The sequence below is a fragment of the Sus scrofa genome, chromosome 9 (genome assembly GCF_054392235.1).
Source record: "Sus scrofa isolate SSC_HxYL_T2T_F1_AM1 chromosome 9, Sscrofa_HxYL_maternal_Yorkshire_Landrace_v2.0, whole genome shotgun sequence".
Classification (NCBI taxonomy): Eukaryota; Metazoa; Chordata; class Mammalia; order Artiodactyla; family Suidae; genus Sus; species Sus scrofa.
Genome location: NC_139391.1, coordinates 49,483,428 through 49,508,388, shown reverse-complemented (window position 1 = coordinate 49,508,388; position 24,961 = coordinate 49,483,428). Strand labels below are relative to the sequence as shown.

General features: G+C 41.2%; 1 protein-coding gene across 21 annotated transcripts in view; it reads left to right on the top strand.

Moving 5' to 3' along the window:
- LOC102164776 (uncharacterized) overlaps nucleotides 1–24,961 on the top strand; it is a 441,263-nt gene that overhangs the window by 160,289 nt on the left and 256,013 nt on the right. For 3 of the 21 annotated variants that reach the window (XM_084976410.1, XM_084976392.1, XM_084976406.1), the window contains exon 1: nucleotides 13,069–13,215. The exons of the other annotated variants lie outside the window; for them this stretch is intronic. In XM_084976410.1, the coding sequence (XP_084832536.1) occupies nucleotides 13,148–13,215 (68 nt within the window). In that variant the 5' untranslated portion in view covers nucleotides 13,069–13,147. Of the gene's footprint in view, nucleotides 1–13,068; nucleotides 13,216–24,961 lie in introns of those variants that run through there. 21 annotated transcript variants of the gene reach the window in all.

The following is a 24,961-nucleotide window of genomic DNA, read 5'->3' as shown; positions in this document are numbered from 1 at the left end:
AAACCTTTCGAGGCACAAAGAAAAACCAAAGCATACGTGTAGAGGCAGAGAACAAAGACGGGCCTCTGCATGTTCACATCTGGATAAAATTTAGACTGTGACAAGGGAAAGTGAGTGGGAGAAAAAGTCTGACATCACATTTTTAAAAATGCAAATAATTGACTTCCTAGAGGTTTTCTTTTCTCACATGCTCCGAGTGTTTTTGCATCCTGCCCACACCTTACCCATATGACACTTGGGGACAGCTAGTGTCATATCCTTATTTCAGAGTGAAGGCCAGTGGCTTGTCCAAAGCAGTGACTAAGTTCGAACCAGCACACGGAGCCCTCAAGCTCCAGTCCAGGACTCTAGCTCTGCAACAGTAGGGATCATCTGGGGTTAGTTTCTGTATCTTGGACCCAGTTTCCCTGTTCACTTTGAGGTTTTGGGGCAGTGGCAGTTATTTTGTGCCATGATTTCCTCAAACTTAATTTGTTCCTGAATTGGAGAAGTCTCTGAAAGCTTTTCAGGGAACTTTATCTTTCCTTTTATCTTCCCTTCAGTGCTACCCATTAAAATAGATTAGACCAGTGTTGACATTTTCTTCTGACAAATGATGAACCTAAAAGGCTGAAGAACTTGTGGCCTAAGGTCGGAGAGGATGGGAGTTGCTCAGTTCAGGGTTTGAAATTGCAGACCGTGCTGAACCTATGTGGAGGCTCCTGGAGTAGGAAGGATAAATCAAGAAGAGTCCCATGATTCAGGAAGGTGAGAGTCGTGGCAGTGCCAGGAACTTCAAATACCGTTAATCTCATCGTGAAGGAGATCACTCAGCCTGGAGAAGTTAGGGGCTTCACCCACTTAGGGCGTTGGGGAGCTGGCTTCGAATCCTCATGTGTGCCTTACGGTGTAGTGACAAAGCCCATGGACTTTCCTGGGATTTTTTGTGTCTCTTTTTGCCCATATGGGGACACCTAGCACAGGGTTTTTGTGAGGATTATAGGAGATGATGCTTTGTGCAGAGTTTTGAACGGGGCACGCTCTTATTATTGCTTGTGTTCTGCATCAGTCAGAGTAAGTGCCAGCTCTTCTTACTGGGATTCCCAGTCAGCTCTTAGCTCAACTCCCAGCTCCTTGGGATGGTTGTGTTGGTGAGTTAGCATCCCATGAGTAGCATCTCAGGTATATTTATTGAAAACTCAAAAACTGTGCTGAACGGTACAAGGGGCCGAGACAAAAGCAGGGGCCTCCTTGGTCTCTGTCCCAGGAGAGGCTGGTGGGAGGTCACCTGGGCAGATGTGTTTGAGAGAAGCAACGCTCATGAGTCATATCCAGTTATCTTGGGTGGCCTTCAAGTGCTGCCAGTAGGCCCCTTGCATGTGAGGAATCTATGAAACAGAACGGCTAGTCCGGGGTTATTCCTTTTGTGTTTCTTGGCCCTGTGAACAGCACTGACTGGGCTGTTGATGGTGATGGAGTATCTGGGCTCTGAAGCTCCTGGGCCTCCATGCGGCATCATGTTACCAAGATCCCCTTAGAGACAGAAAGCTCACCTCCCATTCTGACCAGTCAGTGATTTCTCCCTGAGTATTCTCTGTGTGGAGGAGTGAAAGTCCACAGTCCTGGGGCTGCACAACGAAACACAGGACAGGGCCATTTCCCTCTGAGCATGTTGGGTCTAGCTGAGTAAACGCTGCATGTAAAGGCTTGGAGCCCTGAAGTATAGATTGGCCAAACAGGTGTGCCGAGGCAGCAGTGTGAAGCAGACTTGGGGACAGTGGATGATGAGTAAAGGTTTTAAAGGTGGATTTTTTTTTTTAAATTCATTATGCCGATTTTTTTTTTCCCCACTATACAACAAGGGGATCAAGTTATCCTTACATGTATACATTACAATTACATTTTTTCCCCCACCCTTTGTTCTGTTGCAACATGAGTATCTAGACAAAGTTCTCAATGCTACTCAGCAGGATCTCCTTGTAAATCTATTCTAAGTTGTATCTGATAAGCCCAAACTCCCAATCCCTCCCACTCTCTCCCCCTCCCATCAGGCAGCCACAAGTCTTTTCTTCAAGTCCATGATTTTCTTTTCTGAGGAGATGTTCATTTGTGCTGGATATTAGATTCCAGTTATAAGTGATATCATATGGTACTTGCCTTTGTCTTTCTGGCTCATTTCACTCAGTATGAGATTCTCTAGTTCCATCCATGTTGCTGCAAATGGCATTATGTCATTCTTTTTTATGGCTGAGTAGTATTCCATTGTGTATATATACCACATCTTCCGAATCTAATCATCTGTTGATGGACATTTGGGTTGTTTCCATGTCCTGGCTATTGTGAATAGTGCTGCAATGAACATGCGGGTGCATGCGTCTCTTTTAAGTGGAGTTTTGTCCGGATAGATGCCCAAGAGTGGGATTGCGGGGTCATATGGAAGTTCTCTGTATAGATTTCTAAGGTATCTCCAAACTGTTCTCCATAGTAGCTGTACCAGTTTACATTCCCACCAGCAGTGCAGGAGGGTTCCCTTTTCTCCACAGCCCCTCCAGCACTTGTTATTTGTAGACTTATTAATGATGGCCATTCTGACTGGTGTGAGGTGTAAAGTTTGATTTAAAACTCTTAAATTCTTTCAAGTTCCGTGTTCTCCTGAAGATGCCTCACCATGACCTTCAGCCACTTGTCCTTGCTGGGAAGGGAAGGCCACTCTGAGGGGGTGGGCTCGATGGGTGTTGGTGTCTTGAGCATCTATTTGGTACCTAGTACTAGATTTTATGCTTTTCCAATGTTCTTTCAAATTCAGAATATCCCTGGGAAGTTTAAAGCTGAGGAAATCTTTGAGAGAAATGTATAGTCCGCCTTCTATAACCACAGCTTCCGTATCCACAGATTGATCCAACCACCGATGGCCTATACGGAAGGTGGGCTGCCCCAATCTTATTGTACTAAAACTTGAGCGTGTGTGGACTTTGGTCTCTGTGAAGGCTGGGGGCAGGATACTGAGGTCCAGCTGCGCATGGCCACTGAGGCAGAGAAGACCGTGTGATCCACCAATGGGGCATACCATGCCATGTGTAATAGGAAGGTTTCTAAAAAGCATGTGAGGTGGAAAAAGATGGCTCTAGCCCAATTGACTTGGATATTGAGTAGTATTTCTGCAAGTTTCTTGGGTGGGGAATATCTCTGTCTTTATCTGTTTCTGGATCCATCCACATATGTTATCCAGAGTTGGGCAGGTCTGGTCTGATGAAGAGGTTGTTTGCTTTGTCAGCTCTCTGCACCGCCTGCCTTGGGGGAGCTGTTCCACTTGAACAGCAGATCCAGATTATCTCCCCCCACCCCAATTAGGTCTTTAAAAGTTTTGCAGGTTCAGAAGAAAAGATCTCAGGAATTGTTTGGTAGTATTGTGTAGTTTAAAAACAGGATTTGGAGTGAAATGGCTGGGATTTGGGTCCTCACCCTGTGATTTTCTATGTGACTTTGAGTAAATCACTTTACTTCCCTGTGCCTCAGTTTTCACATCAGAAAATTGGAATGTAAGTGAGACTTTCCTCAGGTGCAATGAGCAAATTTTAAAGTGATTTTTAAAAATTTAACTTGCTATGCATACGCTTCCTGTTGCTATGCTTGTCTCCTGGCTGTTATCTCAGAATTCTAGTGTTTTCGCCTTTTCTGTTGTAAAAAGACTTTCTCCTTCACTCTGATGAAAGGTGGCAGGATTAACAGAGCTGGGGAAACGGCTTTTAGCAGAGTACTGAAAACTGTTTTTTAAATGAAGCATAGTTGACAAACAATGTTATATTAATATCAAATGTACTACGTGGTGATTTGACATTTATATATATTACAATATGATCACCATGTTAGTCTAGTTACCATCTGTCACCATTTAAAGTTATAATACTGTCGACTCTATTCCCTACTCTGTATATGACATCCCCATCAATTATTTATTTTCTAAGTGGAACTTTATGCCCCTTATTCCCCTTTGTCTATTTTACCAATACCCCAACCTTCCTCTTCTCTGGTAATCACTAGTTTATCTTACCTATGAATCTGTTTCTGTTTTTCTTATTTGTTTTGATGCTACGTATAAGTGAATTCACCAGTGTTTGATTTATTTCACTTAACATAATACCCTCTGGGTCCATGCTTGTTGTCACAAATGGCCAGATTTCATTCTTTTTTATGGTTGAATAATATTCCATTGTGTGTGTGTATTCCTCATTTTCTTTTTCCATTCATCTATTGATGGAAGCTTCAGTTCTTCCCATTGAAATCTCTTTTATTGCCCAAATTAACTTTATATTTCCTGAATTAGTGAAAGATGGAAGACTTTGAAAGGACTGGAAAATTAGGTAGAAAAGTAGCCAGAGCAGAATTTGGTTGAGCATGAGAAGTTCCTGTATGTGTAATAAGAAATGAACAACAAATCAAGTACCAAATCATTGACACACATGTTTCCCCCATACTCTCTGGGAAGATGGAAGAACCATCACACCCATTAGGATAGCAATTTTTTTAAAGGGTGATTGACAAAGATGTGGAGAAATTGGAACCCTCTGTACTGTTAGTAGAAATATAAAATGGTGTGCCTGCTATGGAAAACAACATGGCAGTTTCTCAAAAAGTTAAATATAAAATAATCATATGATATAGTAATTTCACTTCCAAGTATATAACCGAAATAAGTAGAGTCTCAAAGTGAGATTTGTACACCGATGTTCATAGCAGCATTATTTATAGTAGCCAAATGGTGGAAGCAACCCAAGTCATTGTCGGCAGATGAATGGATAAATAAAATATGGTCTGTGCATACAATGAAATATTATTCAGCATTAAAAACAATGGAAATTCTGACACATGCAGAGATACTTGACATTATGCCAAGTGGAACAAACCAGACACAGAAAGACAAATACAGCTATACCTCAGAGAGATTATGGATTCAGTTCCAGACCACTGCAATAAAGTGATCATAGCAATAAAGTGAGTCATACAAAAATTTTTTTTTGTTTCCCAGTGCATATAAAAGTTATATTTATGCTATGCTGTAGTATATTAACTGTGAGGTAGCATTATGTCAAAAAAAAACCAAAAACCCACAACATACATACCTTAATTAAAAAATATGGGGGAGTTCCCACTGTGGCTCAGTGGCTAATGAACCTGAGTTCCATCCCTGGCCTTGCTTGTTGTTTTAAGGATCCTGGATTGCCGTGAGCTGTGGTGTAGGTTGCAGACGTGGCTTAGATCCTCCGTTGCTGTGGCTGTGGTGTAGGCCGACAGCTGTAGCTCCAATTCAGCCCCTAGCCTGAGAACCACCATATGCTTCAGGTGCGACCCTAGGAAAGAACCCCCCTCCCCAAAAAAGAGTTGAAATTATTCCTCGATCAATGGGCTGCAGAATAGATGTTGTATGAACAGGCGTGAAAACAACATTAATGTAATTGTACACCTCCATCCGAGCTCTTGGGTGACGGTTGTCAGTGAATAGTAAAACTTTTCTAAGGAATCTTTTTTTTTCTAAGCAGGATTCTCAATGGAGACTTAATATGTTCACTAAATGGGGATGTAAACAGACGTGCTGTCATCTAGGCTTGTTGTTCTTTGATAGCCTTGCATAGGCAGAGTAGTTTCAGCACAATTCTAAGGGCTCTAGGATTTTTCAAATGGTAAATAGCAGTGGCTTCAGGGTATTAACCCCTAACAAGAGATTGAGAGTCAGTCTGTCTTTGAAGAGTTGAAGCCAGGCATTGACTTCTCCTCTCTAGCTACGAAAGTCCTAGATGACATCTTCCCACGGAAGGGTCTTTTGTCTACACTGGAAATCTCTTAGTGTATCCTCCTCCATTAATTACCTGAGCTTCTGGATGACTTACTCCCGCTCGACCTCACATTTGCTGTTTCATCTCACACTTTTATGTTATGGAGATGACTTCTTTCCTTAAGCCTCATGAACCAACTTTTGCTAGCTTCAGACTTCTCTTCTGCAACTTCCTCCGCTCCCTCAACCTTCATAGAATTGAAGAGAGTGAAGGCCTTGTTGTGGGTGAGGCTTTGGCCTAAAGAAAATGTTGTGGCTTGTTTCATCATCTAAACCGCTGAAACTTTCTCCAGATCAGCCACAAGATTGTTTCACTTTATCGTTTGCGTGTTGACTGGAGGAGCACTTTCAATTTCCTTCAGTAATGTTCAGTTTGCATTTGCAACATGGCTAACTGTTTTGGGTGCAAGAAGCTTAGCTTTTGACAGGACTTTCTTGGCTTTTGACATGCTTTCCTCACTAAGCTCTGGCTTTTGAGTTAACTCTTCCTTTCCCTTGAACACTTACAGCCATTGTAGCATGATTGGCCTAATTTCAGTATTGTTAGGTCTCTGGTAATAGGGAGGCTCAAGGAAAGAGAGAGAGGTGAGGAAACAGCTGGTTGGTGGAGCAGTCAGAACACAGCGATTTGTCAGTTAAGTTTACCGTCTTATCTGGGTGGAGTTTGTGGCACCCCCAAATGCAGCAGTAACATCACAGATCCCCGATGATCCTAGCCAGAACATAAATATTATAATAATAATGAAAAAGTGAAATACTGTGACAGTTACCAAACTGTGACACAGAGACACAGAATGAGCAAATGCTGTTGGAAAAATGGTGCCACCGGACTTGCTTAACACAGGCTTGTCACAGATCCTTCATTTGTAAATAACGCAGTATATGTGTGAAGTGCAGAAAGTTGAAGCACAAGAGAACCAATGAAACATTGTATTCCTCTCTTACATGCTGCTGCTTATATGAGGTACCTACAGAAGTCAGGTTCATGAGAGACAGAAAGTAGAGTGGTGGTTCCCAGGGGCTGGCGGAGGAGAGAACAGGGAGCTATTCTTTAATGGGTACAGAGTTTCGGCTGGGAAGGTGAAAAGGTTTTGGAGATGGATGGTGGTGATGGTTGCACAGTAATGGGAATGTATTTAATGCTACCAAACTGTATATTAGAAAACGGTAAAGACAGTTAAAAATTTTATTAGGCTAATTTTAGTACAACTACAAATAGAAAAAAATGAGAATATAAAAAAGTATATTAGGTAATTCTTAGGGCTTAGACCCTGGAACTATTTTGTCTCATTACTGAAATTCAGCTGTGTGTGAGCAAGTTAGACTCAAACTGAGAAGGAAAAGAGAGTAATATCATTCAATAAATGCAGTTGGTGGAAATGAAAAAATAAGAGAATATGGGAGAAAAATAGGCTTTTGGGACAGAGCAGTGGGAATTCCAGAATTTCTATACGTGGGGTGCTTAAGAGTAGGATTTTGTCTTGACTCTGTGTTCACACATAGCAAACATGCCACTTTAACCTGCATTATTTGGGGTGCTGTTTAGTAGCAGATACAGATTGTGGAGTTACAGAAAGCCTTCCTGAGCTTTCTGGTAGACCCTGAATTTGCTATTGGATCAAATTTTCATCAGGTCTCACCTTTGTGAGAGATCCATGCTGAGAGAAGTTGCAGAACTTGAGAAGTGAAGCTACTCAATAATCAGGCTGAGGGAGGGAGGCAAAGTAACTAGCATTTATTAGGTGTCTGTTTCATGCCCTCGGTTTATGTTTGTTGTCCAGTTCATCCTCTCAATGACCTGAGAGGTAGATTTCATGTTGGCATTTTCTGAAGGTGGCTTTCCTCAGGTCCCTTTGTTACAGGATAATGAAGCCAGGACTAGAACCTAGGTCTTTGAGAGCCTGAGGCTTATTCTGTTTCATCACTTTTAGGGCTTTAGGAATGACCTTTCTTTAGCTGACGATCTGATCTAGTTGATCCCTCCCTGGCTTTGCTGTCAGCAGCCTGGGTGGAAAAGTTTCGCACACTCAGCTTAGGGCCGTCCAGGGGGCCCTGCGTCAGCACCCACGTTCTGAACATCCCTTTGCATTTTCACAAACACTCATAGAGCAACACTGCTCAGGAAAAAAGGCTCCAGGCGCACAGACGTCTGGGAAGCATCTTTCCTGCGGTGTTTTTCTCGGGTTCAGGTGTTGGGATGAATGAGCTCGAGAGCGCGCCGGCCCCTCCCTGAAGGCTGTTCTCAGGCTTCTTTGTTTGGTTTATGTATAGCCGTCAATGCATCTTTCCTTCTGCTTTCGCTGTGGAAGAATCCCGTCTTCCCTATTGATTTCCCACAGAACGTTTACTGCTCTCCAAGGTGTGACCTGTACCTCTGGCTAATTTATTTCTGTCATGGCTGCAGGATTTAGGAATGAAGGGGGAGGGGAAGGAGGGAGCAGGGACCCGCAGGGAGGGGAGGGAGGGAGGGAGGGTGGCGAGAGGGAGCAGTGCGGTGCGTCCAAGATGTGGGAAATAAATTCAGCCTGGAAGCCCCTGCAGGCACGCCTGCCTGCAGCTCAGGAGGGCAGTTCTGTGCCCGCAGCAGCAAGACCGTTTGAAGATCTGCTCAGTAAGATGGAAGCCGCAGCTACCAGGCTCCAGAGGGCCAGGAATCGTAGCAGGGCCCCATGGGGAAGGCAAAGCAAGGGAGGAATGTGTTTGAAAAGAAGGTCTTGACTGTTCGGGAGCCATTCACCATACTGAGCAGGATGTGGTAGGTTTTTTTCTCTTTTAATGAAATGATGGAAAACTCTTCCAGGGGCAGGGGGGCAACTCCCAAAGTCATCTTCTCTTCATTAGGGGATTTTCAACAACAGGGCATTCCTGTGTCAGTCCTGGACCTGGGATTACAGTGACTGACATGGGAGATATTAAATCAAACCACTCTTAACATAAACCTCCCTTCCCCTCCATGCCTAGAACATACTGAGTTTCCCTTCCCAGGGTCTCATTTTACTAGATAACTATTTGAATGCCCATTTCATTTTTTTCTCTGTGAAAATAGCTTATGTCTTCTTAGAAAATCTGATTATAAACTAATTCCAGGAAGGATGTCAGTTGCTTAATATTTTCACCTCGTTGGTGGCTGATACTTATTGAGTGAGTTGGGAAGTTATATGGGGAAGCGGTTTTAAAGTTTCAAAGAGTTTCCTTGTGGCGCAGGGGATTAAGGGTCTGGTGTTGTGGCTGCTGTGGCATGGGTTTAATCCCTGGCCTGGGAAATTCCACATGCCATGGGTGCAGCCAAAAAAAAAAAAAGTTTTCAAAATTAGTTTCATATACTTAATTCATTTCTGTAACAAAGCTAAGAAATGGGGGTTATTATTTTCAGTACATACCTGAGAAGTGCTGGCTTTTTAGACAGCTTGCTGTTCAGTTAAGGTCACATGTCTAATAAACTGCAGATAGAGGATTCAAGTCTAGGCTTTCTGGTTCCAGGTTCAGGTTGCAGTACATGACACTTGGAGTACAGGGGCCTCAATATTCTACCAAGATCACCCACTGAAGAGCAGAAGCTGGGGGGTAAGAGGCACAAGAGTCAAAATGTGCCCACGTCTTAGGAAGACACAGATGGAATGAATTTGAAGTGAACCAAATATGCAGACTTCTCATAGGATTTATGCCTAAGGTCAGTCCATCTGAGGCATGAAAAAGCCTTTGGAAGAAGGTTAAATAAATATTTACTAGTGACTGTTTCTCCCTCCTTCCCATATACAAGCCTCTCACCTCAAACCACATACAGATTTTTTTTTTTTGTCACTCTTTCTAGAGACTAAAATAAGTCATCATCACTTATAACGTACCCTGGGCAGGGCGTTAGAATAGCAATTAGTTATGAGGCTGGCAAGTGGAGCTCATGCCCATAAACCCAGGAGCTTGAAGAACCTCTCCGTTTCCCACAGCATGATGTATAAAGGGGCTTCTGTGATGCTATTAGGAGAACACGATTGAGGTGATGGTGGGCTAGCAGGTCTCAGGCAATTCAGACCTAATCCACCTGTGACAGTCTAGTTCTGGGGAAGAGCAGCCCACTTCATCCTGCCTGGTGGCCAGGTAAACAGTCTCCATGCCTACCTCAGAGGCTGAAAGAGCCGCTATCAAGAGGCCCCCCGGACTTGAGTTAATCCATTTTTAGAAATAGAACGTGGCAGGATTAGGGAAAAAGATTTCTATCCTTAGTAAGTCTTTGTAATGAAAGAAGAAGGGATAATCTTGTGGATAAATAAAAGTGTCCAATGTACAGGAATAAAATGTAACCGTGAATATCCCTGGAATAACTGAAGTTATTTTGGTTTGGAAAGGTCTGGACTCTTGAAAAGAAACTTGCACTTTTCTTTTTGCAGCCAGCAGACTGCCTCTCCACCATGTCTGAGGTAACCTTGATCTCAGGATTTAGGATTTGGGCAAGGGATGAGTAAGGTATCAAGTAAGAAACGCTTAAATAAAGTTGTTTTTGCTTCTCCATTGGTAGTGTGTGATGTGTTTTTTCTGTTTCTCCACTGGAGTGATTTTAATTTCTCCACTGCTTTTTGCAGATACGGGTACCTTCCTTGAGGTCAGCCCGAGGTGGCATGGTATTAGAGAGAACTTGGGAATTGTAGATTTAAAAGGCCTGATTTTTGAGTTCTGTCTCCACAATTGAGATTGTGTGCTGTGTGGCTACAGGGTGTCACTGTCACGATCAATTTCTGCATCTGTAAAATGGGTATATTAATAGCTCTCCTAATTCACAAGGTTCTTGCGAGGCCCTGAAGTGACGGTGGTAAAGTGTTTTGTCAACTTGAAATCAAGCACTGTACTGGAAAGAATTCATTTTGTATTATTTCATATTCTTAAAATGTATGTGCACTCGGATTGTCTCCATTATCTCCCCTGTCAGAGTGGCACTATGACAGCATCATGGCATCGGGAATGTCATCATTTAACATTTGAACTTATTTGGGGCTGTGATTAGGAATCAGCCTCCAGCTAACCACTAAATATCATATATACAAACCATGTCCTTTCTCTGTTCCACCTCTCCTACTCTTTCTAAATAACTTGCCACTTGGAGAGTTTGTGCAACCCTCATATCTGCCCCTGTTTCTCTTAGGAGGTTTGCCTGGGAACCTCAAACCTCTTTAGCTTAAGCCTCCATTTCACTGCTTCTGGAATTCCCGCAGTTATGGAAACACAGTGATGTGGGCAAGGCAGGGTGCAGGGGAAGCCCTGCTGGAAGACATCTCCATTCTCAAATTGGAATGTGTATCTCATAAAAGTAATAGAATGCCTAAATTTTAAGTCTGATATACTGCAGTACTAACAGTTCTGCCGCATGATGGAGTCACTTTTTGGTGGGCTAATATGAGAATCTACAAACTATATAATTGTTTATTGGGGAAAATGCTTTATGAATTACAAGGACTGACTCACAAACATGTATTTAAAACTAAACCTGGTTATGACTTGAGGCCTTTTTTGTCGTGAATGTGAGAATCTTTCTTCCAAATTTAATTTGTAGAAATACTTTATAGTCATGTAGGGGGTAAGTACTGGGTTTGTGTGGACAGCTAGATGAAGGCTGCTCCTGGGGTGGAAGGAAAGGGAAAAGGGGTCCTGCCCTGCTTCTGCTCTTTGCCAGCTGTGATGCTGGACAGCGACATTGAACTTGTCTCACTTTGCACATCTACGAAATAAAGATGTTGATAGCAGTGCTCGGTTCCCAGGGTGGTTGCTAGACATGCATCGTAGAAAATAACAGCTTATAAAAACAGTTGTTCCATTGCCAGCACAGTATTAAAACAGCTTTCTGTTTGAACAGGTAATGACTGGCTTTGAGGACTCTACAGAGTGTATTCATGGATGGTAGGAAGATCAAATCACTACAGTTGCTTTCTGAGCACATAAGGAGTTGACTAAACTGTGGTATATACACACAGTGGAGTATTACTCAACCGAAAAAAGAAACGTGAAATTGATGCATGTTACAGTGTTATAGTGTGGCTCAGCCTTGAAAATACTACTCTAAGTGGAAGAAGTTAGTTGTAAAAGCTTACCCACTGTTTGGTTACATTTATGTGAAATGTCCAGAACCGGTAAATATGCAGAAACAGAAAGCAAATGGGGAGGGGGAAAGGACGGGGGAACATAATGGGTATGGGGTTTTCTTTTGGGAGGACAATGTTTTATAACTAGATAGAGGTGATGGCTGTAAAGCATCGTGAATATACTAAATGCCACTGAATTGTTCACTTTGAAATCATTAATTTCATGTGCAGTTTTAAAAAATACTGTGGGAGAAGAAAACCTAAATAAGCTGACTATAGAGGAAGACTTCTGGACTCTGTATAATCTTGGTCATTTGGTGAGTTTGTGAAGACAGTTTCTCTTCCCTACATTTTTTTGCTCTGCCTTTTGTAGCCTCATCTTGACACCTTGGTTTTCTTTTGCTCCATGAGCACTGAAGTTCTGTTGGAGTCACTTCTTCCCTTCATTCCCTGACTCATTCATTTACTTGGTGTCCGGGAGAATGGTAATTAATATGTGATCTGGGACAGAGGGCAGCGAGATGGCCCTGCTGTGTAACTTTGGCAGGTATCTTAACTTCTCTAGTCCTAGGAAGACATCAGCTAGATCATTTCTTGGGACTCTTTCTGTTTTAAATTTCTAGATTTAAGAAATAAATAATGCATTGTTAGGTTTCCCTTAAACATCCTGCCAGGTAATTTCTCCAGTTCTTTTACTTTGAATTCATTTATCAAACCTAGCTAGACAGACAGAAAAATAAGTTACACTTCGAATTAGCCTCCCCCTTTTCATGAGACCTCAATAATGAGGAGAAAATTTATCTCTATGCCTGTGGTAAAACTTCTTGGACCGGGAGAAACCTTTCTTCGTAGTTTTTAAGATAAGAATGCCCAAAGTATGAAACTGATACACTCTTAAGGTTTGAAAAACATCAAAAATGATTTTTATCTTTAATTATAGTATGTAACAGAAAATAGACCCTGCAATAACTTAATAGCCCATTCAAAACACTATCTTCAAGGGTCATTTAGCATTTCCATGATCACCTGCTATTTTTAGATACTTATGTAACCAAACAAAGAATGTGTTCTTGGCTATGGCCATGAAGACAAGTTATTATCGTGGGAGGGACAAAGGAATCTGAGAGGCTCATGAGAGACGGAGCCAATTGCAGAGAACATTTTAGAGAGCGCCCTTTCTCTTTAGTCTCCATTTTCTGCAATCAGGATAATGCAGTGCATTTCAGAGCCATTTTCATTTTTGAAGTGCTCTTTCATCATTAGCTAATAAATGCTCATCAATGAATTTTCCCTCTGCGTCTTGAAATTTGGAGGAGAAAGAAAATCGCTTTCTATTTCGTAAGTATTCTTCCCCTTGGGGGCTCCCTTCTTGTGCTTCTAATGGAAACAAGCAATAAATTACACCTACTCATTTGAAGGGACCAAAGACTACCATTTGTTCCATAGAGAGTACCTAGGAATTTGCATCAGCTATGAATGACCTGCAGTACCTACCTCACTAGAATGGCAGAAGGAATGCCTGTCTTCCACTACCAAGCTCTATTCTGTTTGGTGTCTCATGGGCAGGTAACTGGAAGGATGCCTTTGCAGGGTGGTGGTGGGGTGGGGGGGCTTCTTCTCAGGGAGCTGAGTGTATAGAGTTAGGCTGAGAGCAGGTGGTGTCCGTCTGAGCGTGGGTTTCCCATGGACTATGTATCTCTAATTTCTAGGGTCAAAAAGTTGTTTTGTATGACCCATGCTTCTCCCCTATATCATCTTAGTTCCAGTTGCACTTGGCTATGAGTTTCACAGTTGCTGCTGTGGTGAATTGCACTACACATGCTTAAAGCTGCTCCTAGCCTTTTCTAGCTGCACATGGGCTTTGAGGAAGACAGTTTGATTTGTAGCATGAGCTGTCTTACTGGGTTTTACTGCCTTGTTGTGGGTAGTATTGTTAGCCAGTAGATGTGTGATACAAACTACATACCATGAGCCATTTGTAACTTAAAATTTTGTGATAATCATGATAAAAAAGTATAAAGAGGGGAAATCAATTTTAACAGTATATTTTATTTAACCTAATATAGCCAACAGTTTATCATCTTCATATGTAATCAATAGGAAAATTATTAATGGGATATTTGACACTCTTTAAAACCAAACTTGTGACGTCTGATGTATATTTTATACTAAAGACACATCGTTTGGATGAGCCACATTTTGTATGCCTGTGGCTACTGTATTGGACAGTAGGAGTCTCTAATCATAGTAGATACTATTTTAACCAATATTTTAGGATGAAAAAGAATTCTTGAATTATTACAAAGTCAAATTCTGATGTAAATGGCTAAGTTTTCTCTTGAAGGCTTTCTGTAAAGCATCTCTTGTTTTTCCAGGAATGGGGGACTGTTAGAGGTTTCTAGTATTTATCATCCGGGAAAGGGTTTAATACATGTTTTCTCAAACATGCCATTCACTCTGGAGTTAACATAGCATCCGTGAATTATCCTTCCCTCCCTATTTTGCTTTATGTTTTGCTGTACCTTGTGTTTAGATCTCCTAGAACCAATAAATGACAAGACTGCTGATTTTAGTGATTAGGGTTTGACTGTGTGTGAGTCCAGTCTTGTAGTAGCTTCCCTTTGTTTTTCACCCAATCTTAGTTTTTGGTGGCATCATCCTCTAAATTAATTGTCTCTACTTATTTGTCTGTGGTTGTGTTCTTATGAAGAAAAAGGTTACTTTTTAGACTTGTAGAGTCTCACCTTAACTGAAGGAATTCTAATGGGCAGTAGCCACAACCACAGGAAGCAAAGGCACTGGGCGGCGGCGGGCGGAGGGGGGGCGGGGAGGCTGCAGATCACCCCCCCCCAAAGGCTTGACACCATTCTTTTGCTAAATACCTCATTTCTGGGGGACGGCAGTATCACAAAATTAGTGTCTTTCCATCAACTGGAACTTTAGTCACTGGCATTTCCTCATACCTATGCAAGTGCGATAACGTTGATGATAAATTTATCATTGAACATCACCTATGAACAAAGCACTGCGGTAGGTGTGGTGAGATACAAAAAGGAAATGCATCCTTTCCAGTCCCAAAGATCTTTGCCAGATGGTCAAGTTACGAGGGATACCTGGAGTCCTGGGCAAGGTTCTCAAGTGCTAGAGCAGAGACATCAGCAGGGTCTTCAGATGGCCCTGAGATACTGGAAGAAGCAGCCAACAGACATTTGCCAAGGGCTGTGTCATGTCAGGGAATTCATGCTGTGGTGCCGGTGACACTTAAGGTGAGGATAGTTTCCCTTCCTACAGGTACCTGAATTTGCTGTGAGATGTGGTTACAGAACCACCTGCAGTGCCATGTGACATATGACAAAGGCAGAGGAAGGAAATGGAGACCTTTAGTCCAAGTTGGGTCATAGCTTCAGAGACAGTGATGATGGCCTAGCTCTCGAACTAGGAGTTCACTGGCAGGAAAGGGAGATGAAACAGTCTGGAAATAAAGGGGCAGGAGCGGGAGGCAAAGGTTGGTTCTGGGGCTGGTGTGCCCTGGAGAAAGGTCCCACCTGAGCAAGTTGCTTTCTCCCCAGATCATCTGATCCTGTCTTTGGATACTTGATTCAAATACTGCTTTCCAGTTCATGGATATTGAAACATTTATAAGTCACTAAGAATGGATAACTTAATTTTCACTATTATTTAAAAAAACCACATCAGTGACTACTTTGGAGTTAGTCACTATGATAGAGGGGGGGTCCATATCACGGTTAAGACCTGACTCTGAAGCCAGGACGCCTAGATTAAAATCCTAGGGCAGCCACTTCAAACTGTGCCCTTTAGCCCCTCTGTATACTTTAGTTTCTCCATCTATAATTTGGGAGATAATAGCATCTGCACAAAGGTGGTTATGAGTAACAAAATGAGTTAAGATTTGGAAAAGGTATAGACCAGAGTCTGGTTCCTTGTAAATATCCTAAGTTTTGTTGAGTGAAGTACACGAAGTTCTGCCTTTGGTAGCTACTGATGACAGCTTTCTGTCTGTGTGACTGGCATGTGATTGGGGCATTGATTTTTTTTTTTTTTGGGGGGTGGGGGACTGAATTTGCTTGTTGTCCAGCTGGTCTGAAGTCACCAGTGGTGTCCACTGACATGAATGAGGATTGCAGTAGCAGGCATGTAAGTGGGATTATTCAGGTTGTGTATTTTGTTTAAGCACGTGCTAAAAACAAGTTTACTTGTTGAAAACATCTAAATGATTGACTTCAAAGAACTTGAATATGAAATATCCAGAAATGCAAGTCTCCCCTTAGAGACTGTGATAAGCACAAGGGACACTGTTTTAAGTAAAAGAAGAACATTCTCATCTCGCCTTCATGTAAAAGTGTTTAAGAAAAATTACCAATGAGCTTAAAAGTAAAGAGAACAGTAGAGTGCTCATATATTCATCATTTAGAGTTTAACAGGTTTTTTTTTTTTTTTGGTTAAAGTGTTTTTAAAACAAATCCCAGAAATCATACTATTGGAACTCCTAAATATTTCATTAGAAATACAGAAAGTACGTTTTCTTGTATGACCACATTATCCTACCAATAATCATCTTTTTTTGGATGATAATATATCCCATCTATATTCAAATTTCCTCAGTTGCCCCCAAGTGGCCTTTTCAGATTTTGTTTGAATCAAGATACAAACAAGGCCTACCTAGTGCATGTGGTTATCAAGAGCCATATATTTCTGTTCATCTAGGATGGTTTCTATGTTAGTGAGAGGGTTTTATTATGTGATGGGCTTGAAGTCTGAAATCTAGCCAGATGTTGGGTATGGCCTAATTCACCTAAGGTGGGAAAACTTTATACCAACCAAGTTAAATTATCTTCCCAACAAGTTTAAATGTCAATTATAAGTATTCTAGGCCCTGAGCCAGGCACTGAAGGCCCAGAAATAAACAAGACAAGATCCCTGGACTCAGAAATCAGGTCGAGAGTTTCTGCTCAAGGACCGTGCAAGTTTCTGCTGTGTGACCCGACAGAGGATGAGATCTTGATGGCCAGGGAGGCATGTGGCCTGGGGTACAAAGTGTTACAGATTCCAGCTCATGGCTTTTCTTCACATCTGACAACTGAGAATGCTGGTGCTTTTACAGCCCAGTCAGAAAGAAGAACAGTGATTAGAGATGGGAGATTCTGGGTCTGCCCTCCATCCTACCACCCTCTCTCTTAGGGACATACCGTCTGTTGTTTCCTTCCTCCATGAGTATAAATCGTGTCAAGCCTCCACAAATGTGCCAAGTCCTGGATAGCATTTGAGAAATGGTTACTATTTCCCGGGAAGTGGCATTCTGAAGAAAGCGCACAGGAAATAGTTTCCCCCTTAGGTCTTTGCTTTATGTATGTTTTCTTCTTCCTTCTAATTGGGAAGGATTTCCTGAAGGTGATAAGTTTACTGAGAAGAAAGGAGAAAGCTTTCCCCACCCCCACCCCCTTGGGACATGTATGTTAGGGAGAAAGCTTGTTCCAAACACCGGAAGTGGGCCAGGAGAACGTGGAGAGGAGACTGGGCAGGAAAGGTCTGGATTGAGACATGGAAGGACCCGGGGCTGGAGTCCTCCCTCTTTGCTTCGCAGCTATCTCAGCTTGAGCAAGTCTCTGAACTGGCTTGAAATCCATTTTTTATCTATAAAATGGGAGTTGTAGTGCCTTGGTATACCCTGTAATGAAGATGAAATAAAAAGTGATAGTTTTGAAACTTTCTGGGTTTTGTAGCATCCCCCCTGCCCCTCTTACAGATAGGAAAGGAGGAGGAAACCTTTCAAAGGAAGAAACCTGTCTCAATTCTCTAGAAGAACAAAGAGGAGAGTGCTGTGTAGATTGGAGAATGGTCAGTTAAGGTGTTTGGAACCCAGAGTGAAGAATGGTTCAAGACCATGTGTGTGTTTATTTCCAGAAAAAAGAATGATGGGAATACTAAAGAACTTTTTAAAAATGATGTCACTTTGTCACTCTGTTAGTGTAGGAGCAAAAATTAAATTGACCTTGTAGATTTATTCACTGGCAGTGTTAATTAGGAGAGCCTCTACTTCAGTATAAAAGAGGGTTATAGTAATGGAAAATAGGCCTTTTGAAAATACGTATGAATTGAATAGACTGTGGGCTCTTCTATAATGTAGAGAGGGTAGTGAATTGCTGGTTAGACAGTCAGTTAATGATTTACACAGAAATCATGACTTAAATGTTGTGAGGAAAAGAAAGAGATTAGGCTATTTGATCCTCCTGCAACTGAGTGTCAGAAAACTTCAGGAGGATGTGACAGATGATTCTAGAACCAGAAGCAGCTTTGAAAAGTGTAAATACTACAATCACATATTCTGTTGTGGTTTAAATATAAGCCGGGGAACCAGTTTTTTCTTTATTTTTTTATTAAAGTATAGTTGATTTAAGGTGTTGTGCCAATTTCTGCTGTACAGCACAGTGACCCAGTCATACATATATACATTTTTTCTCATATTATCTTCAATCATGTTCTATCCTAAGAGACTGGATGTAGTACCCTCTGTGGTACTGTAGGACCTCATTGCTTATCTGTTCTAAATGTAATGGTTTGCATCTGCCAACCCCAAACTCTCCATCCATTCCACTCCTCCCCTCCTCCGCCTTGGCAACCACAAGTCTGTTCACTATGTCTGTGAGTCTGTTTCTATTTAGTAGGGTAGGTTCGTTTGTGCCCTATCTTAGATTCCACATATAAGTTATATGGTATTTGTCTTTCTCTTTCTTACATTACTTAATATAAGATTCTCTAGTTGCATTCATGTTGCTGCAAATGGTGTTATTTTTTCTTTTTTATGGCTGAGTAGTATTCCATTTTTTCTTTGCCAATGATGCAACTGACAAAGGCCTAATCTCCAAAATACACAAACAGCTCATACAACTCAACAACAACCAAAAAACAACCTAATCAGAAAATGGGCAGAAGACCTAAATAGACATTCTCCAAAGAAGACAGATAGCCAATAGGCAAATGAAGAGATATTCAACATCACTAATAGAGAAATGCAAATCAAAACTACGATGAGGTACCACTTCACACTGGTCAGAAGGGCCATCATTAACAAGTCAACAAATAAATGCTGAAGAGGATGTGGGGAAAAGGGAAACTTGCTTACACTGTTAGTAGGAATCTTAAGTAGTACAACCACTGTGGAAAAAGAGTACAGAGGTTCCTCAGAAAACTAAATATAGAACTACCATATGATCCAGCAATCCCACTCCTGGGTATATATCTAGACGAAAGTACAATTCAAAAAGATAGATGCATCCTGTGTTCATAGCAGCACTCTTCTCAGAGCCAAGACGTGGAAACAGCCCACTTGTTTAGCTCAACCTCTGACACATGATGATGTATGGCGATGTAAAACTTACACTTTATTTCAGCCCCCTTTTGTGTTTTAGGCATTCTTGGATGGTCTTTAAATGAACTAAGCATATGCTGATGTGTTGAAATGAGCCCTTGTGGAATCTCCAATAGAAGCCATGGGATTAGAGGATGAAGGAAGGGAGGATAAGGAAACATCAAATAAGTGGAGAGATGAAATCTAGAGTGACAAAGGACTGCTTATATACAGCCCATCACATGCTTTTATTTCAGTAGAATTAGTGTACTATCCAAAATAAAGGGCAATTTAAAAAGTAGAACAAATCATGACTGCATCACGTTTCCACCATAAGAAATTACCATTTCTATTTCTGTTATTGCATCATACATTGTATTTGTTGAACATCTGTGTGGAAGTACATCACAGTGCCAGGTGTATGTGAAAAAATAGTCTTCATTAGACAATGAGAGTAAGAAGGAAGCAAAATAAAAACCGAATAGGAACCAGTGCTCAGTCATTTCTAAAGCATTGGTGACCTGAGCCATTTCAGGTGAATGGGAAGAGGATGGATGAAAATAGGTTTTGTTGTGTTTCTGGCAGTTTGGTTGTCACTGATACACTCAGACCTTGCAAGGATTCCAAAATTCCAAGTGATGAGCATTGAGATGATCTGAGAATTCAAGGTGAGAATGGGTTAGTTATCCCTTCCTGTCTCTAGAATTGGCAGACTTTCTTTATATCTCACTGACAGATTTGTAACATTGCCCTTAAGACATGATAATAATTTCTCCATAGAATATTATCCCCATAAGCACAGGGCTGGGTCTATCTTGGTCAGCTGATCTCTTGTCTCCCCTCCCACACCCCCCACCGATTATGTTTGAAATAGAGTGGGAATTCAGTAAATAATAATAAAAAAAGCATCTTAGTTGTTGCAGAAAGGTCTTCCCTGAAGCTTAAATGTTTATCATAAAACTGAGTTTATTAGTTTTTAGTCTGAAAGAGACATGGAAATAAATACTTTTAGAGCCATTACTCTTCTACCAATGGACAGGACTCTCTTGCTCCAAACAAGAGTCACAGGTGCACCCATACTCTTTAGGTCTACACACATGCATAACCACGTAGACTAACTTCTGTCCATGTTTTGGTCCTCTGATCTGTATCTAGTTTAGAGAAAGAAGTCAAGGACAGTGACATGAATTGAAAATTGTACATTGCAGGTTTCAGACCTTAAAAGATGGTATACCATCAGAGAAATAATATCCTTTCTGTTGAGATGCTCATATTTTTTTTTTTGACAAGTTCCCCCACTCATTTTTTCAACTCTTTCTTCCTCAGAGGATTCTTTAAGTTCTATCCATCATCTCGTTTATTGAAATGTACCTCATTTGGGAATGAGAAAGTTTTGGCATAGCTAGGAGCTTTTAATGGAAATACGAGAGAAGACATCTCTGACATATATAATACATTCAATATGTTTCCATATATTGCACAATCTCTGATGTGTTAACCAAGATTTATAATGACAGATGGGCCGAGGAGAAGGAGGAACACTCCCCGAGTGGGGATTTCTTTAGAAACAAGCACTTCTTCCAAGGTGCTTCAAGCTATTCTTAGCAATTGGGGTTCAACACATTCACCCCAACAGAGACAGGTTTCTGCCAACACACTGCCTGGAGGAGCTTTGTTGCCTAGCATTTTGCTCCAAACAAGAGTCAAGCCAGGCAGCACAGTCTTAGAGAAACCTAGAGCCAGAGGATTGAGGCCCTGTTTTCAGCTGTGTGACAAGTTGCTTCTTTCAACCTGTGATTCTTCAGCCATGTAATGGGGGTGAGAAGTCGTTTCTGTTCTCTTCCCAACTCTGAAATAAGCGATGAAGGATTTTTGAGATAATGGTGGAGATTAGGAAAGTCTCCCATGTTCCTTTGCAACAATCTTTTTTACACGTCTAGAGTGCAAGTAATTAGGTATGCTTCTTTTCCCTTTCTTATTTTATTCTAATATAATTATTTGATGACTCAAAATTTCCTCAAATGCAGACCTTACATTCCAGAATAATGCAAAGTTTCATTTTGGGGTGAGAGGAATGAGAAGTAATGGGATTCGACCATGTGTTATGGGGTTAAGAAAATTCTAAAAAGAACTAAATGAAAATGTAGGGTCAGTATCAGTAGCTGTACAGTCATTACCAATGTTTGGCTGTATAGTCACTCTAAGAGCATCTTTTGCTATTTTTTTTTTTCCTACCCTGTCTGACTCACGCTATAACAGATCTGAAACGGGAATATTTTATATGCTCGCCTCCTTAACCACATTCTGTGATCTTGAGCTGTTTTTCACAATCTGCTTTTTTTTTTCCCCCTAGTCATTTTGTTTTTTGACTTGTACGCTATCTGGTTGTCTATTTTCACCACACCCATACATTGTGCTGACAGAGCCTTGTTTTTATTCAGCATAGCTTTCCCATCTAGGGTGTGTGCTTGTTGTTGTTTTAAGATAGTCCAAATACCTATGGACAGGCTGAACTTAAGTGTATTTTGAGATTTATGACTTGTTAGAGTACGGAGAGAACTGAGCTGTCTTTGGAGCCAGTGTCCTAACTTTGCAGAGTAGGCAAGAGGGACTTAGAGAATGAAAGTGCCTGGGTGTTAACTGAGTTCATGGCTCATTGGGGGAACAGATGTTTTTGGAAGGGAAGAAACCCTAGAATGTCCCTCTGGGGTAATTTTTCTTTTCTTTTTTAAACTAGAAATAACTGGGGCCATTGGAAGTATAGAAAATTAAGCATATTAACATGTTTCTCTGAACTAATAAGAATATTCTTCAAGTTGGGAAAACATTATCCTCTTGTGGATTGTAAATCAGAAGACATCTATCTATAACAGGCAGCTTTGCTGACGCTCACATTTCTTTAGAAAGTGTATAGTAGAATGACCATAAAGAATTCTTTTTCTTTTTTGCAGTCTTAACATGCCTACCATGCTGACTGCACCCTGCCTCCCACTGCTTACCTTCCCTGCCTCTGCCCCTTCATCAAGCCTAAACACCCATTGCAAACATATCATCATTAGTTGTTGGCTTTCAGCTGGCTTTTGTTCTGGTCTGGTCTCAGCTGATCTTCAAAAGCTTGGGTTGGCAGTCTTCAACTCTTTTCTGCTTGTGGTTCTCAGACTTTTGTGTATGGCTTTGGTCTCCGTGGAGTTTAGACACTGATCTGTTCTGTAGATGAGGAAACAAGGGCTGATTGGGAACAGCAGAAAGCCTGAGGCAGGAGCTTTTCCAGCTGGGCTTATTGATGTAGGGACCATGCCATTCATCATAGAGTCACAGTGACGATATGTGACCACAAAAGGAGGCTCCTCTATGTTAGGATCAATGAGTATGTTCTTACCAGCTTGCCTGCATTAGGGAATACCGCAGTATCAGTGAGATGCATGAGACTGTGCTCTAAGGAATACCCCAGCACACGTCCAGAACTTGTCATTTTAGGGTCCTCAACCACTCAATCTGCCCCAGCCATCATCTAATCCTCTTCTCCACTGACCTATTGCCATGTCTGTGCTGCACACGCCTTGCTCTTCTGAGCAAGCACATTTTTCACCTTCTGGGTTTTCCTCTGGCTTTACCTTTGTTTCTCCTGTTCAGTTTGATCACCAAGCTTTTAGGTAATAATCCCTTCCTCTGCTTATAGAAATTTCTTCCATATCATCTCCTCATTTAGGCAGCATTTCACTCCCCTACTTTAGGCTGGCTTCAGATAAGTATAAATGTTGCTCCTTAATCAAATCATAGATACACACACACACACACACCTGCACACCTCTATAGAGTAAATACAGCTTCAGAATAGTAATTTCACTCCTGATTCTTACCAGATAGTAATAGAAGAAGTCTCAGCATGGGCTAGTGGACAGAATCTTTGACAGGGATCCCTGATTTCTATACCTAGCTCTGCTAATAGTCATTGCTGTGTGACAGAGGACAAGTCACAGCTTCTGTGAAATTTTAGCTGAAAACTACTGAGTTGTTTGACATAGTCTTTCAGACATTATGTCCATTTGAGATAGACTAACTTGACATGGATTTGAGGTAACTTGTGGGAAATTATTATAGAACTATATTAGATTGGATCTTTTGGCTATTGACCGTGGTGGTTTTGGGATACTTGAAAGATTGACTCAGTGGAAGGAATTGTACATGTTCATAGCTAGTAAGGGGTGAGAGAGAGAATACCCAGGGGAGATGCATCATTAGTGATTATTCAAGCTATTCTGCTTCCATCTGATACTGTTAACATGATTTCTTGAGAAAATACTCTTCCTGTAGCACTTGACTGGCATGGGCTATATTTTTGTTGAAGATAGTTTGTTCTTCTCACATAAACCAATTAACTGTCATATTTTATCCTTCTAGGAGTATCCAAATGTAAGGTTGGCTGACAGCCAGTTTGCTAAGTCTTAGAAGGTAAATAGCCTATTGTCTATAAAAAGCCTTGTTTTAAAGGCTCTCTTCATTTCTGGCAATACATGTGATGCAGAAGATAATTTCTAAGGCTGTGAAGAAAGGTCGTGTGTTGGCCATGAGCTGCCATGAGTAACCCAAGTGATTTTATTTTTCCATTTGACAGCTCTTTGTTGCTGTAGGTGACCAAAACATTGACTCCTTTTTCACTACTGGCTGAAAATTTTGCTATTGTCTGGAAGCTTTGATGTCGGACTTGCTGAGTGGTTTGTAATGGCCCACTGCAGTCTTAGGTATATCCTGAAAATACAGATAAATAATAGGAAAGTGTATTTAGTCAGATTTGATACTTCAAGTTCACAGGCAACAATATCTTTGTACATTTAGGTTTCTTTTCTGTTAAAAAATGACCTCTATTTAAGAGGAAAATCTGCTTTCAAAAACTTCAATGAGAGGGTGATTTTTTCATCTTAAAAAGCTTATTCAAGCCAACATATTAATGACTTATGAACAAACGAAGGGAGAATATAAGGGATTACGTTTCTTTTGAACTGTACAAAGTTGTAAAAAGTCTAGAGGAAAAAAGACATGTTCAAGATACATGTTTGTTGAACTGATTTGTTGAACCCTTCTAAATGTTCTTGGATGAAAAAAATTCAAATCTGAACCTATTTTTTTACGTTGCTGAATTACCTAGAAGATGGCTTTGAAACCCAAATGAATATAGGTTTAACCATAATTTTTAACCCCTTGATAATTCCAGTTGAGAATGTGGATGCTACAACTTGAGAGCCAGAAAGATTAGCAATCAGTTAAGGGTCATAGCACCCTCAGGAGAAAAAGACACATAGGGCCAGTCTTCTCTCTTTTGATTCCATTTTTGTTACCTCACAATTCAGTGAATATTTACTGAGTACCTTCTATATGGTAGCTCATGGCTGCATATTGTAACCACCATAATAAGGAAAATATGCATTCCCTGCTTTCAGGGAGTTTACAGGCTAATGGAAGAATCTGGACAAGAAAGTTGAATCTTAGAAGGCAGTGTTGTCACCAGAGACAAACTGGGTGGTTTTGGAATTTGTGGAGCCCAGTTAGGAAGGGCAGGGAAGTCTTCCTAGTGAAGGACCCTCCGGGCTGAGCCCTGAGATGAGTAAGTTCTTCCAGGTAAAGGGTGACAGTGGAAGAAGATGGTTGAAAGCAGAGTGAGCAGTTTTGTATGAAGGACTTCAGATGATGGAGATCAAATGGGACTGGAGCAGAGAGGGC